Below are 16,295 nucleotides of genomic sequence, written 5' to 3' on the forward strand. Positions count from 1 at the left end.
TCCGATAAGTCAGAACATATTTATTTCACTGCAAGAAGTCCGGACATAAGAAATTATATGCGCCAGAAATGTTCTGAAAATAATAAGTGAATGTCCAAGTACACATGATTTCAACAACAAAAGAAAGTTAGATGATCCAAATATCTCACAGATATGGCACGCTAGACTATCTCACATTTCTCAAAGAAGGATGCACAAACTAGTGGGAGAATAAATGTTTGACTTGTCAGACAAAAGTTCTCCACATACTTGTAAATCCTATCTAAAAAGGAAAAGTGACAAAGACTCCATTCGATGGAAACGTGGAACGTGCGCATGGTCTACTGGATTTGATCCACACAGACGTTTGTGGCCGCTAAGTGTTAGCACAAAATATGGGGGCGATCCTGCTTCGTTATCCTTACCGATGACCCTTCGAGGTATGGATATGTTTATGTTTATGAAACACAAATCTGAAGCATTTGAAATGTTCAAAGAATTTAGATCTGAAGTAGAAAATCAGCTAGAAAGAAGTATTAAGGCATTTCGATATGATCGAAATCGAGAATACTTAAGTGCTGAATTTTTGGGTTATCTAAAAGAGAATGTGATTCTCTTACAGTGGACTCCACCAGCAACACCACAATTGAATGGTGTTTCTGAACATTGTAAGCGAACCTTGTTGGACATGGTTCGATCAATGATGAGATTCACTGAATTGCCTACATCGTTTTGGGGCTTTGCGCTTGAAACTACGGCAATGTTGTTGAATAATGGCTGTACTAAAGCAGTGGATAAAACACCATATTAGATATAGATGGGTAAAACTCTCAAATATTCTTACATGAGAATATGGGGATGTCCTGCTTATGTGAAGCAGACAGTGGGAGACAAATTGGATAGTAGATCCACTTTGTGCTACTTTGTAGGATATCCAAAGAATTCTGTTGGATATTAATTCTATCATCCCAATGAAGCAAAATATTTGTTTCAAGATATGTCATCTTTTTCGAAAAGGAGTTTCTATTAGATAGAAAAGGCAAGATGATAGAACTTGAAGAAATTCAAGATACTCCCTAAACTATAGTAGTTGAACCTAATCCCCAATAACCAGTAGTTGAAGTACAAGCTCCTAGAAGGTCTGATAGGGTTATTAGACCACCTGATAGATATATGCTTCTTCATGAACAAGACCATGATGAGTCTTGTGTTGGATGTGATCCAATGAATTTCAAAGAAGCAATATCTGATACTGATTCAACCAAATGGCTTGAAGCCATGCAGTTAGAAATGGACTCTATGTATTCAAACCAAGTCTGGACATTGATGGATCAACCTGAGGGAATCGTTCCTATGGGGTGCAAATGGATCTACAAAAGAAAGCTTGGGGCGAATGGGAAGGTAGTGACCTTCAAAGCAAGACTGGTTGCAAAAGGATATACTCAAAGACAAGGAGTTGACTATGAGGAAACTTTTTCACCAGTTACTATGATTAAGTCCATTAGAATACTACTAGCCATAGCATCATGGTATGACTATGAGATTTGGCAAATGGATGTAAAGACTGCATTCCTCAATGGAGACATCAAAAAGGAAATTTATATGTCTCAACCTGAGGGATACACATCAGTATGAAGTGAGCATAAGGTATGCAAACTTCAGAGATCAATACATTGTCTCAAGCAGGAGTCAAGGAGTTGGAACCTCAGATTTGATAGCACTATCAAAGAGTTTGGTTTTGCTAAGAATCCTGAGGAACCATGCATGTACAAGAAAGTTAGTGGGAGTGCAGTGACATTCCTAGTACTTTATGTTGATGATATCCTGCTCATTGGGAATGATGTAGGATTATTGCAATCGACTAAAGTATGGTTAGCCAGTAAATTCTCCATGAAAGACATGGGTGAAGCATCCTATGTATTAGGAATACAAATCTATAGAGATAGATCAAAAGGATGTTGGGACTCACCCAAGTCACTTATATCGATACCATTTTGAAGCGATTCTCTATGGAAGAGTCCAAGAGAGGATACTTACCAATGTGTCATGGTGTTACTCTATCTAAAGCTGTGTGTCCCAAAACTGATGCAGAGATAGAGATGATGACACGTATTTCATATGCGTCAGCCATTGGTAGTATCATGTATGGTATGATATTGACACATCCTGATGTTGCTTACGCTCTGAGTGTTGCAAGCAGATATCAGGCGAACCCTGGTCCAATGCATTGGAAGGCCGTGAAAGATATTCTTAAGTACTTGAGAAGGACTAAGAATTTGTTCATGGTCTATGGGGGTGGAGAATTGAAATTGGAAGGCTACTTGGATTCTAGCTTCCAATGTGACGTAGATGATTCGAAATCGACCTCTGGTTTTGTATTCATGCTATATGGTGCGGCTGTCTCTTGGAAATGTTCCAAGCAAGACACCGTTGCGGATTCCACCACTGAAGCTGAATACATTGTTGCATCTGATGCAGCCAAAGTGGCAGTTTGGATGAGGAATTTTGTCCAAGTGTTGGGCGTTTTTCCTAAAGAAGTTGATCCAGTCCCGTCGTACTGCGACAACACTGGTGCCATTGCGCAAGCAAAGGAACCAAGGTCTCATCAGAGATCCAAACATGTACTGAGGAAGTTCCATATCATACGGGAGATTGTGGGAAGAGGAGACATCAGTCGAAAGAGTCCCCTCTGCAGATAATGTTGCTGATCCACTTACATAGCCCTTGCCAGGACCTTTGTTTCAGAAGCATCGCGAAACAATGGGATTAAAGTTAAGGGTAGTTGGCTCTAGGGCAAGTGGGAGATTGTTAGAGTAGATGCCCTGCAAGCCAACGGTTGGCTAGGGAATTTGTTGACTCAAGTGTAATAAACAATCTTTATTTTAATATAATTTAACTTTTAATGGTTTCGTGATACTTTATCTGTATACCCATGCAAGCAGCATAGATAAAGTCCTTGATTATGCTTTAATACAAATGAATCGTAATTCGATGTTGAAACTCATTTGTAAACACTGCATATTCTAAATTCGTTCCTAGTCGATTCAGCCGCCTAAAACATGGATAAAGGTCGCTTGAGCTCGAGACTAGCATCTGTGATGTTGTGTACTGCGTTTCTTGGTAAGGGCATAGAGATGTCCAAACATACAGATGGGTAGTCATATGATGATTATACCGAACAACCCTCCCTCGGACTTTCCAAGTGGTTATCACTCATCGAGAGGATAAGTCCGTGGTTATGATTGTACACCATTAGTCCTTACGACCCGGGACAACACTGAGGCTCTATATGCTAGGGCTGTGCTTTGACTCGTTTACCGGCTCCAGGAGAGTCATCAGGTGGCGAGGTTGGGTACAGTTGCGACACATATAGGAGCCAGTGCATTGTAGTCGGGGATTCACCGCTCACCTACGGGTGTGGATATCCTATGTGATCTAATGAAATAATAGTGCATGGAATCTCTGGCCAGAGTATGAGATGTACATTGGAGAAGGAGTTCTCCAAATAGTACACGCGATGCCACTATTATAGTTATCACATAGTTATCGAATTAATATGCAACCCTCGATGAACCAATGGTTGCAGATTCGATCGGGATATATGAGATGAAGGGACCGTACTGTACGTTAATCATAATCGACTGGTTCTTGCAGGCACTATCAGTGATACCTAGGGGATCATGGGGCGATGCTACTAGACGCTCCTACCATGATCCGATGGGTGCAATCAGAAATGAGTTCTGACATTCTTGATCAAGGTGTTGATGAATAGAATGGGGCTAACTAGGGTAAGCCCGAATAAGAATAAATGTTATTCTGAATCACAAGGAGTTGTGAACCCACGGCTAGCTGTATCCCTGAACCATTGAGGGTCACACAAGTACTGGATTGTTTGTTCCCGTTGAGAGAATAAATTCAAGAAGTTGAATTTATATTATATAGTAAATTCAAGGAGTTGAATTTATGATAAATAAATTTTGAGAGAATAAATTCAAGAAGTTGAATTTATATTATATAGTAAATTCAAGGAGTTGAATTTATGATAAATAAATTTTGAGAGAATAAATTCAAGAAGTTGAATTTATATTATATAGTAAATTCAAGGAGTTGAATTTATGATAAATAAATTTTGAGAGAATAAATTCAAGTAGTTGAATTTATAAAATTTGAGAATTTAATTTATTAAACTCAAATGTTGGGTTTATTAAATATTAAATTTTGGAGGTGATAAAATTCAAGGAGTTGAATTTATAATTTAAATAATAAATTCAAATGTTGAATTTATAATGTATTTAATTTATTAAGCTCAAAAAGTTGAGTTGATTAATTAATAAATTAAATATGGTGGATAATATGTTTAATGGGCTTGTAGGGGTACAAGTCCAACATATTAAATAATTAAAGTTTTAATGGACTTTGATTAAATTAATTAAACTAGTTAGACTAGCCCAATTAATTAAATCAAGCCCATTAATGTTAATTATGTAATTAGGGTTTAATTTAATCATAAATAATACATGTTGAGCACTAAACCCTAGCCACCACAACATCCATTCACGTGAGACCCATCTCCAATTGAAATAGAATTCGGCCACCAACTTTTGAAAAAAAAATTATTGTGCCGTCTCTCAATTATTTTCTATCCTACGCAAAATATCTTCCATATTTTCTAGTGCAAATTGGAAGAGGAACACACTATCTAGTCGTGGACTTGATAGGAGCAATTTTGAAGAAAGTTCGTAGGGATTCATCAATAGCCAGATCTGTTATACTGGATCGGTTGGTGTCCAGTGATTAATTCACCAAAGGTATAATTCTTTACACCCTATGGATGTTTAATTTATGAAAACCATACGAGCGTCCAAACAATTATTTTGTTTTTCAAAATAAAATAAAAATTTTAAACTTCCGCTGCGTTTTGGGCGCTTAGAAAACCGAGATCCAACATTTTCAACAACGTTAAACTCATTCATAAACAGGGTTGCTAAAGGATCTGCCTGATGGGCTGTGTCAAAAAATTGCAGTGTGGCATTTGGACCCAGCCTGTCCTCGTAGAAATCGAAATGTAGCATCTCATTGTTGACATCCCAGTGGATGAATTCCTCTTTGTATTTCTTCATCAGGCTTTGGATTCTTGATTGGACAGCTGATTCCAGGTTGTGGTCCGTCAGGTTTCGAACCCATCCAGGAATAAACTTTGGGTCCTCCCAGAAAATGTTGTGGCCTCTGACACGATTATCTGGTTCGATCTGATGAATTCTAGCATCTGGTCTGGGATGGTGTAATTCTCCTGCCCTGGATTGGGTTCAGTAGCATTCCATTTCAGCTCGTTTTCGAATACTGCTGCATTGAATCTCTCTACGAACCATTTCTAAAACCGTAAAATTCAGAAGCACATAACCAGAAGGATAGCATCACATTTGTTTTTGGCAGATAATTAAACCTGATATTGCGAATTTCGATGATGGTGTTTGCTATGGCAGATCCAAATGGGAAATCATTTGAGATTTGTTCGATTCTTACTGCTGCGCTTTGCAATTTTTTCCCATGTTTATCTGATACATGGATTGTTACGGCACGTTTCCTTGCCTGGACCGGATCACAACAGTTTTTTAGAAGCCTGGACTTTAACATTTTTAACTGGTGAAATCTATCTACCTTGTTTACCTTGTTGATCTTTGTTTCTTGATTTAATCTCCATTCCTCGTCAGTGAAAGGCTGCAAAGAAGCACTCGCAGTTTCTATTCTGACATGTTTGCCATCTGAATTCTGGTGTATTGAGATGAAAAACGGAAATCACTCAACATCAAAAATTCAATCACGCTCTATATAGACACCATATTTACCTGGAGATACAGCTTAGGCATTTTTAACGGAGATGTCGTTACAAAGCCACCTTTCAAAAAAGACCAACAACCCGCCTTTGCAGTCACGGTGCCTATGCAGTTCAGCGTCCTTCCGTCACAAGGATGGCCTTTATCATGGATGAGTCGGCATATAGTATCCTGATCCAAACTGTTGTGCATGAAACATTTCAAAATGACGAGGATTCGTTCTACTTTATTGCTTGAATTAGCATCTCAAAGAGTAAAAAGGAGCAGGAATTTAACTGGAAAAACAATATTTGGTGCCTTGAGTGAGGTTCTGCAGCAAAAATACCAGTGCATTAACCCGATCGCTATCGCCCAGAATTGCCTTTTCTATAGCCGGTTCTTGATCCTTGAGCATCCCTCCGTTGTAAAGTGGCTCTTCAACTTCGAATTTACACTGCATATAAACACACAGTTGTAATCTTTTTCACTTCAAATTTTCTCCATATTCCAATCTTGATACTAAATAAAAGCAAACAAACATGTAGAATGAAAAGTTCCAAGATTGGATCTTTCGAATGTTGTCGTTCCACACACTTGGAAATTATTCTGCCACAATCCAGCTCTTACCTCAGTGTAAGCAGAAGAATCATACAGTGGCCCATCTGCAATAAAAGCAAAAATTCTTTATTAACATAAAGGAGAACAGAAGGTGAGAGAGAGAGAGAGAGAGAACCGTAAGCTGAAGCTGGGGCTGAGTTCATGCAGAGGAGCAAAAACAGAGGAATGAAGCGCAGGAATTCTTTCATTTTCTTTGATATATCTTCAAATTAGAGTAAGGGTTGGGAAAAATGTAATTTTTTTTAGTTTTTCAGACAATATGAAGAGGAAGAACTGAAGAAGTAAGTATTCAGAAAGGGGTGGTGGCATCACAGGCTAAACAGTGTGGTTTTGAGGTGAACCGTGTATGAGAATATTCACATGCAACAAAAGAACAGCTCCCCCATCCCTTGTTTGTACACAACTTGTAGAAATAGAAAGGACCTGTCAGTATACACATATTCACTAATTATTGTGTTAATAACATAACATTTATATATAGCATGAACTTAAAATTAATTTGTTGATTCAGGTATAATAGCTAGGAAAATCTAGAAAAGGAAAACACTCAGGGGAAATTTTTTTATTTGAATTCAACTGTCTTTATCAATCGAAACCACGTCCATATTCGATGAAATACGCAAAATATTACTCAAAACACAAGTAGAATTTTCATCATCTGGAACGAGCAAGGCAAAAGATTATTGATTTATTATATTTTGAAGAGTGAAAAAATTAGGTGTAATTTAATTTTTTTGGTCTCCCACTCCTACCAGGTCTCTCCTTTTGTTATCCAAGGAGGCTAAGTGATGTGATTGAACTAAATGTCCAACACGCAAAAAGAGTGAAATGTGACTCCTACAACTTCAAGTAAATGGTGTATTTCCCCTGACAAATCAAGGAAAGGGAAGAAACATCAATGACAAAGCACAAGACATTATATTCCACATTAATAATGGTTGGATCTCGGTTTTCTCGTGCCCAAGACGCAGCGGAAGTTTTAAATTTTTTATTTTATTTTGACAATCAAAATATATTTGTTTGAACACTCGTATGATTTTATAATCAAACATACATAGGATTTTTAAAACTTTTACCTTTGGTAATAATTTTCACTTGGCTCCAACTACGCCGGTATAAGCGAACGTAACTCTTGTTGTAAATCCCACGTACGTTCTTCAAATCTTTTTCTTCAATCTCCTAATTCGGTCCACGGTTGGATTACTTGTTCCTCTTCTAACTTGCACTAGAAAGTGTAGAAGGATTTATCATTGGAGATTAAAATTGAGAGGCGGCTCATGACCTTGAATCTCATTCAAGGTGGCCAAAATTTCTTTTGAGAGGAAAGGGAGAGATTTTCGAAAATTTGGACTCTTGGAGGCTGGGGTTTTCCAAAATTATGAGTGTTAATTTATTAACTCCAAACCTAAAACACATATATATATATAAGCTTATGGCTCATTAGTTAAATTAAATACTTAATGGGCTTAATCAATTAATTATTCTAGTCCAACTAGTCTAATTAATTAATTAATCTTTAAAAGCCCAATTAAAAACCTTAATAATATGTATGTTGGTCTTGTACTCCTACAAGCCCATTATACATATACTCATTACATTTAATTTAGATCTCTTATAAACTCAACACTAGAATTTAATATTTAAATTACCTTCAAAATTTAATATTTAATAAACCCAACTTTTGAGTTTAATAAATTAAATTATCAAATTTTATAAATTCAACTCCTTGAATTTATTTTCTCCAAATTTCATAAATTTAACTTCTTGAATTTACTATCGCATAAATTCAACTCCTTGAATTTATTTTCTCAAAATTTAATTATCATAAATTCAACTCCTTGAATTTACTATATCATAATATAAATTCAACTCATTGAATTTATTCTCTCAAAGGGTACAAAATAATTCAGTACTTGTGTGACCCTCAATGGTTATGGGATACAGCTAGCCGTGGGTTCACATCTCCATGTGATTCAGAATAACATTATTCTTATTCGGGTTTACCCTAGTTAACCTCATTCTTTTCATCAACTCTTTGAACAAGAATGTCAGAACTCATTTCTGATTGTACCCATCGGATCATGATAAGAGCGTCTAGTAGCATCACCCCATGATCCCCTAGGTATCACTGATAGTGCCTGCAAGAACCAATCGATTATGATTAACGTATAGTACGGTCCCTTCATTTCATATATCTCAATCGAATCTGCAACCATTGGTTCATCGAGGGTTGCATATTAATTCGATAACTATGTGATAACTATAAATAGTGGCATCGCATGTACCATTGGAGAACTCCTTCTCTAATGTACATCTCATACTCTGGCCAGAGACTCCACACACTATTATTTCATCAGATCACATAGGATATCCATACCTGTAGGTGAGCGGTGAATCCCCGACTACAATGCACTGGCTCCTATATGTATCGCAACTATACCCAACGTCTCCACCTGATGACTCTCCTGGAGCCGGTAAACGAGTCAAAGCACAGCCCTAGCATATAGAGCCTCAGTATTGTCCCGGGTCGTAAGGACTAATGGTGTACAATCATAACCACGGACTTATTCTCTTGGTGAATGACAACCACTTGGAAAGTCCGATGGAGGGTTGTTCGGCTATAATCATCAAATGACTACCCGTCAGCATGTTTGGATATCTCTATACCCTTACCAAGAAATACGGTACACAACATCACAGATGCAAGTCTCGAGCTCAAGCGATCTTTATTCATGTTTTAGGCGGCTGAATCGACTAGGAACAGATTTATATAATATAGTGTTTACAAACGAGTTTCAACATCGAATTACGATTCATTTGTATTAAAGTATAATCAAGGTCTTTATCTATTTTGTTCACATGGATATAAGATAAAGAAATAATAAACCATGAAAGGTTCAATTATATTAAAATAAAGATTGTTTATTTCACTTGAGTCAATAAATTCTCTAGCCAACCGTTGGCTTGCAGGACATCTACTCTAACATTAACAAATGAGGAAATTATTAAAAAAAATGCATACTGTAAAACTTTCCTATATTCAGCATCTTTGAATCCAAAAAATTTCATTCTCAAAGGGCACGGTTAATAACTGTCAATTTCATAGTATAATACGAAATTCATAAAGAACCATTTTGTTTTCCTCCGTTCGCTGTATTAATCGTAGCAGTGAGGACTGAGGAGAGTGGACTATAAATAACATGGAACACGGAAGTGGTGGAGCTATCAATGTCTTCGGTTTTAAGCATATAGATATGAAGTACATTTCAATAATTCAAAGACTGAATTTTAGAGCAACCTCGTTCTAAATTCTGTCTGAATTGGCCGGCCACTTCGCTTCTCTATTCCGGGTTTGTTAGTTGGATAGTGGTATCATTCGATTACGCATTTGATTAACCTGAGTTAATTTATATTTAATTGTTACTAGTTTGAATTTTGTATCTTGGTAGACATAGATTAGCAAAACACCCATATGAGAGGATAAATTAGTTTTAAAGAAATATATCCCAAGAAAATGTTAGGCCAAAGGGACCAATTAAAAGATTTACATCAGTGTCACACTCTACAGGCTGTCCAAAAGTTGATGCCTTTTAGTCACTGAGTACCTGAACTATTCTTCTAATTGGCGTCAATCTTGGCACCGATGATGCTTGGTGAAATACAAAAAAAAACACCAACAGAAAAAGGGCAAGGGCCAATAATGAATGGATTTTGTTGTAAAACATGTGGAATGCAGAAACTGGAGGCCCTGTTCATCCAACTTGTGAAGGGTAAAGTGAGTTCTTTTTACAGAAAATCTTTAGTGTTTTCATGAAATAATATATCATGGCAATGTTTTGTTTTTCAAATTAGTTTGATTTCCATATGCTAGGTAAAATATTGATTAAAGATTTGAAGTACAAGAAAGACCCAAGAAATATCTATCCATTAGAGGGTATTTCTTCTGCATTCTGTACATTTCTCTCGTTGATGGATTGTAATTTAACAACGCTAAAGACTGAAATTTTTTGCTAGAAGTTGTGCTGCAAGTACAAATGTTCTTGAGGAGAAGCTGGCCCGATCTCTTCCACAAGACTTCTCAATCCATCCGCAGCACCGGTGCTATTGCACGCGTTTCTTGCTTCCTGCAGGTTCTTTCCATCAAGATCTGAGTCAGAAACAGAAGATTTCCTCCTTTGAGAAGAAGCAACGCTAGGAAAAGTGATCCATGACGGGGCTCGAAACTCGATTCTTTGATCCTCTGTGTCGGCTCCATCTGTTTCCGAGGTTGACCGGTTCCCGGATCTTTGAGAAGACTTATTATGCAATCTGCTGCTTCCTAAAACCACCTCGGTTGGCAAGATAGGCTGCTCATTACACGGGCTGCCCATTAGCAGAGCCAGGGCACGCTCCAAAGCAGTCGTCACTTTATCCATTGATGGCCTCTCTTTTCCTCTCATTCGCACACATTTGCTAGCGACAATCGCTATACGTTTCAGAGCTTCAAGTTCCACTGGAGGTTTCAAAACTGGATCCAAAACGCTTTCTATTTCACCTGCTTTGATCAGAGGTACGGCCCATTCGACTATGTTTCCTTCTTCATACTGCAAGTCGATGGCTTTTCGACCACTGAGGATTTCCAACAGTAAAACACCGAAGCTATAAACATCAGACTTGGTCGTGAGGTAGTGAAGTCTATAGTACTCAGGATCTAGATAACCGAGCGTTCCTGCTGGCAATTCGGCCAAAGGGGAGCTACTATTGGTAGGCCCTAATAGTGAGAGACCAAAGTCTGAGACACGGGCATTGTGCTCTTCATCAATGAGGATATTTGATGATTTTATGTCCCGGTGGATTACCGGGGGACAAGCATAACCATGTAGATATTCAATCCCACGAGCCGCTTGGACAGCAATAGTCACTCTTCTCACCCAATCTAGTTGCTCTTTTAACTCCTGATTTTTACCATGGAGATGTTGATGCAAGGAACCATTCGCCATAAACTCGTAAACCAAAAGCCTCTCTCCTCCATCTTCACAATAGCCGAGCAAATTCAGTAAATGGGCATGATTTAGCCTTGAAAGCAAGTCAAGTTCTGTATGGAACTCTTTCGAGTTCTTCATATCAGCAGATACAATAGCCCTTTTGACTGCAACAACTGTACCATCCTTCAAAACCCCTTTGAACACGCACGAAAAACTACCCTTACCGACCAAAGCTTCTTCCTTAAAACTATCCGCAGCTTTCTCAAGTTCTTCGTAAGTAAACTTCTGAGCCCTCCTAATTTTTAGCTCATCTAATTCAGGCCTAATTTTCCCATTATCCTTGTGAAAAGAACCTTTCCCACTAGTTTTCTTCGACTTAACAGAGCACCTACAGTTTCTTAACTTGTATCTAATATAAAGAACTGAAGTCAGAGATACAGCACATACCAAGAACACAGCAAACGATATCTCAGCAAAAATTATGGGCAACTGCATCGACCACAACTTTTCATTCCTTCCTCCAGACCTAGCAGCAGTGGAGCAGCTGGAATGGCACTCATATGAGCCGCAACTTGAACAATTATAACCACATTGCCTATCTGATGTCAAACTGCACTCAGAAATCTGATACATTTCATTGGGACAGCCACTGCTACAAGGCAAACAAATGTGGGATCCGGAAGACTTGCAAGGGGAACTCGCATTGTTGAACTCGTAAAAACCCTTCGAACAAGGCGCAGGCTTGCAGACACCGGGCGAAACAGCCAATGGCAGGGCTGAAGGAAAACCTTCACCCCAACAAACAGGCGAGAGAGAAGACTCAGCCAGAACTCCACAAGTGAAGTAATCCCCAGCTGCAATCTCATAAAGTTTAACACCATTAGGCGGCGGCGTGCTTCTTTCGACGCTATAACCCCAACAAACCACTCCTCTATCATTACTTCTGATCCCACAAGCATGAAACCTTCCCCCAACTACAGAAAGCATAGACTCCTCAGGAGACAAATCCACATTCAGCTGCCCAGAATTTATCACAGAACCAACAGAAATTTCTTCTTCAAGATCCAAGCTCCTACCCCAACAAATCACTCTCGAATTCACCCCTTCCAAAATTCCACAAACGTGAAACCCCCCAGCTGCAATCTTCCAGAACCTCAACTCCCTGGGAATCAACGAAATCACTTTACTTCCAGTCTCATCACCCCAGCAAAAGACGCTCCTATTCTGAGCAAACAAACCACAATTAAACTCCGAGCCTGCAGAAATAGACTGGATCTGCCCATCAATGTCGTAACTTTTGGTCATATTGTAACCCCAACAATCAATTAACGAAGAGTTTCTCAACTTTCCCACCAAGGGTTTTCTCAAACCGCACAAGTGATGATCCCCAGCACTAATTTCCAAGTACTCTGAATTCTGGACCATTGGTTGAGGGACCCCCATTGGAATAAAAGGCGTACTCCCCCAGCAAAAGGGTTGATTCGAATCCATCTCAAGACCGCAAACAAATCCATTTCCAGCTGTCAAACCAAGAAAAGCCGAATGATTCGGAGTAGCACGAACTATAGCCGAGTTGGAGCCATAGCAACTAGCTGAATGGGAACCATCATACTTTATCCCACAGAAAACAGGTCCATTTTCGCCATAAGAAATGGCGATGGACGACATTGATCCCAAGCTCGAAACTTTGCCACATAAAAAGGAAAAAAACATCAGGAAAACCAAGTTCTGATCACGAAAAAGCACGGATTTTCCACCCCACCGGAACTTCATTTGTACTCACGTGGAGAATCTGAACCCAGTTGGAAAATTCAAAAGGAAAGCTGGATAAAGGGGTTAACCGATAGCGTGCGTGGCGGAGGTGGTGGCTGTGGAAGTTAGCTGAAGCGTTCCAGGAGAGGAGAGAAAGAGAGGGAACGCGAGCAGGTGAAGCATTTAATATTGATCTGACGGTATATATTTGTCGAGCGTTGAATCGCACGGTCTTCATTTGCTTTAAAATAATAAAGTTATGTCCAGATACCGCTGGACGTCACGCTCACATTAAATGTTTCGTTTTTATGATTTTATACTTTTGAACTTACTAAATAAATGGTTTAATTAATTAACTCTTAATCATTGATAATGATACTTTATTTAGTAGATTAGTAAATTTTAAAAATACTTAATTTTTTTTATTAAATATTTTTAAAATTAAATACTAATTTTTTTAAAAAATATATATATAGTTAAGTGGACTTAGTTAAATGTTGATAAGTTGGATAAAATATTTATTTATATACAATAATAAAATACCATATGATACATGAAATAAAATTTACTCGGGTATAATTAAATCAAGAAATAATATACTCTATTTTGCACTATATTTCATATTATATAGAAATATATATTAAGTAATTTCAATTATGTAAAGCCTTATTCGACGATAAAAACTAAGAATCATTTTTCTTAAAATATATATATATATATATATATATATATATATATATATATATTTAAATCCTTTATTAAACACTACATTGTATTACCAAAAGTGTGGAAATAGTCATGGTCATGGATAATAACTATTTCTTTGTCTTAAAAGGAAATTACCACGATTAGTTATTTTAAAATTTTAAAAAAAAAAGTTGGAATACGACACTGTTTTATGACTATTTGTCCTAAATAGAGCAAAATTATTACCTGCGAATCCAATTCAACTGTTTCTCCAAAAATGCTTACATTGTAACCCTTTTCACGTCATGTCATTTTCTTTGAAACATTTTCTTGTCTTTTTCGGTAATAAATAAATAAATTAAAATATATATTCGCATTTAAGAGTGATTCTTCTTTCTAAAAAAAGGAAGGCTATTTCGCTCTGCTGGTTATAGATGCGTCGGATCTCGTACATCAGTTCAGTGGAACTCATCTATTTCTATTGACAATTAGACCCGATTTTCTCTTTCAAAGAACTTCGGAGCTTGTTAGGCCATCGGTAGAGGACTATACCCTCGTGTTTTTTGTTTTCGTTTTTGTTTCGGGACGAATGTAGGGTAGGGCGGCTTTCTAATCTAATGGAGACAATCACAAAGTAGGATTTGGGTCAATCATATATTAACTTCTTTTTTCTACAGTGATTCAATTTTTTTGTTTGCATCGAATAAAATTAGATATCTATTTGTTGAGTTAAACGTATATGAGTGAGAGTAATATTGACATGAGTGATCATCTGATAAGTTCTCGTATGTCAAACTGTTGACATTGTTTTACTTGATATGGTTGGATATGTGGGTCGTGAAAGAATGACGTCAAATCTTAATAGATAATATTGTCTCTGATAAGAAGACAAGACTGAATTTTTCTACGAGAGAAAGTTGTCTGGGTAGTAGGAACTCAACCAAGATTTGCCCAGAAGTTCAAATCAATAGTTGATCTAATAATGTAAGCTAAATCTTACGAAATTCAAGTGACAGAACAGACTCTTTGCTTTTTTTCAGTCATGAACTAAAACTAGATTGATCAAAATTATTTTTCACTTCATGAACTTTAAATCTGAACCAATATATTTTTAAATCAGCAGGTACATTTATTAAACAGAACTGAATTTATATAAACTAATTTATTTGATTTACACAAATAAATGAAACCATTATTTTTTATTTAAATAAAAAATGCAGTGATTATTTATTTATTTTAAAATTATAAGGCACGTTACTTTTTATAGATTGTTGTGAGGGCTCGGTTTCACATGGATTTTAGGACGACTTAGGCTGTTAATTTGTGATTAAATTAAAGGCCAAGTACACAAAAATGTTTGCTATTTCCAAGATTAACTCAATCTCACACATGGCCACAATATAAATTAATGACTGAGTATATTTTTAAAATAAAAATAAAAAAAAATGTTTGTCGATTCGAAGACACAAGATTTTCACTTATCCTAAGTTGTCTGGAATTGAATAATGAGTTCATGGAAGAGCAAACTTCCATTTCACTGTTAAGAAATTAGTTGTAGTTTGACTAAAATATCACCAAATCTCCACATTATAACACCACAATCTATGACAAAATTAATGAATTCACATGGGAATATATATACTTTATTTAATGTGATGAGTTGTGTTATAAGCTCAAATTATTTATTTAAATTCCTTGTTTGTCACATTCTATGTTAATTTATGAATTATAACGATAACTCGCTTTACCATAAAAAAAAATGAATGATAACGATAACTCGGGATAAAATATAGTAAGTACAAATTCAAAATAGATTGAAATCTCTAGTACAAAATGAGATGACATGCAATATAATGGGTAGGAATTGTAGGAATTGCGTCGAGATCCGATACGTTAATATTTTGAAAAATCTATTGATACTCAGTGCTTGAATTCAGATTTCGGACCTACTCTGGACCTAAAATCACTAAGAAAACCGTTAGAAGGAGGTCGAGAGGGTGTTTCGGCGTAGCCCCTCCTACACTCAAGTTCAGATACTGAGGACGAATATGAGGGAGCAACTAAAGATGCTGCTGAAAGTCAATATAGTGAATGAATAATTAGAATCTCAAACATGATATTTATAGAAGAATACATGTCTACCTTGGTTAGAAATGGGGTGGGATCCATAGTTCAATTTGGGCTTAATTTCAAGCCTGATTTCGATGAACCCATTCATGAGATATCAAAGCTAAAGTAGAAAATAAGCAGATATTTTGCATGGTGATGAACCAAAATAAGAATATAAATATATGTTTCATTCCATTAGGTTAAACCAATAAATAATTAATCCAAAAAATATTATTATTGGAGAAGGGACATTTTATTATTATTATTATTATTATTATTATTATTATTATTATTATTATTATTAATATTATTATTAAAAGAAGAGATGCGTAGTTTGTTTTACTAATGGGCTGAGATTATGGAGGAGAATCCT

General features: G+C 36.7%; 2 protein-coding genes across 11 annotated transcripts; both read right to left on the reverse strand.

The window, feature by feature from the left end:
• Nucleotides 1-4,933: 4,933 nt before the first annotated feature.
• LOC140809260 (endo-1,4-beta-xylanase 5-like) lies at nucleotides 4,934-6,784 on the reverse strand. Of its 10 annotated transcripts, none has more exons than XM_073166824.1 (6): nucleotides 6,526-6,765; nucleotides 6,420-6,454; nucleotides 6,090-6,246; nucleotides 5,826-5,994; nucleotides 5,647-5,748; nucleotides 4,934-5,568 (listed from the first exon to the last, which is right to left on the reverse strand). In XM_073166824.1, the coding sequence occupies exons 4-6, from the start codon at nucleotides 5,844-5,846 to the stop codon at nucleotides 5,338-5,340; spliced, it is 354 nt and encodes a 117-aa protein (XP_073022925.1). In that variant the 5' UTR covers nucleotides 5,847-5,994; nucleotides 6,090-6,246; nucleotides 6,420-6,454; nucleotides 6,526-6,765; the 3' UTR covers nucleotides 4,934-5,337. The 10 variants fall into 10 exon arrangements, 8 of the variants coding, with proteins under 8 accessions (XP_073022925.1, XP_073022919.1, XP_073022920.1 ...); XR_012113090.1 differs by having other exon boundaries at nucleotides 5,435-5,568; nucleotides 6,139-6,246; nucleotides 6,526-6,784; XR_012113089.1 differs by having other exon boundaries at nucleotides 5,435-5,568; nucleotides 6,526-6,776.
• A 3,497-nt stretch (nucleotides 6,785-10,281) lies between these two features.
• On the reverse strand, nucleotides 10,282-13,436 carry LOC140809278 (serine/threonine-protein kinase-like protein ACR4). Its single transcript, XM_073166857.1, has one exon. It carries the CDS (start codon nucleotides 13,145-13,147, stop codon nucleotides 10,421-10,423), a length of 2,727 nt encoding a protein of 908 aa, XP_073022958.1. The 5' UTR covers nucleotides 13,148-13,436; the 3' UTR covers nucleotides 10,282-10,420.
• Nucleotides 13,437-16,295: the final 2,859 nt, after the last annotated feature.

The sequence above is a fragment of the Primulina eburnea genome, chromosome 13, assembly GCF_022965805.1.
Source record: "Primulina eburnea isolate SZY01 chromosome 13, ASM2296580v1, whole genome shotgun sequence".
NCBI classification, from domain to species: domain Eukaryota; kingdom Viridiplantae; phylum Streptophyta; class Magnoliopsida; order Lamiales; family Gesneriaceae; genus Primulina; species Primulina eburnea.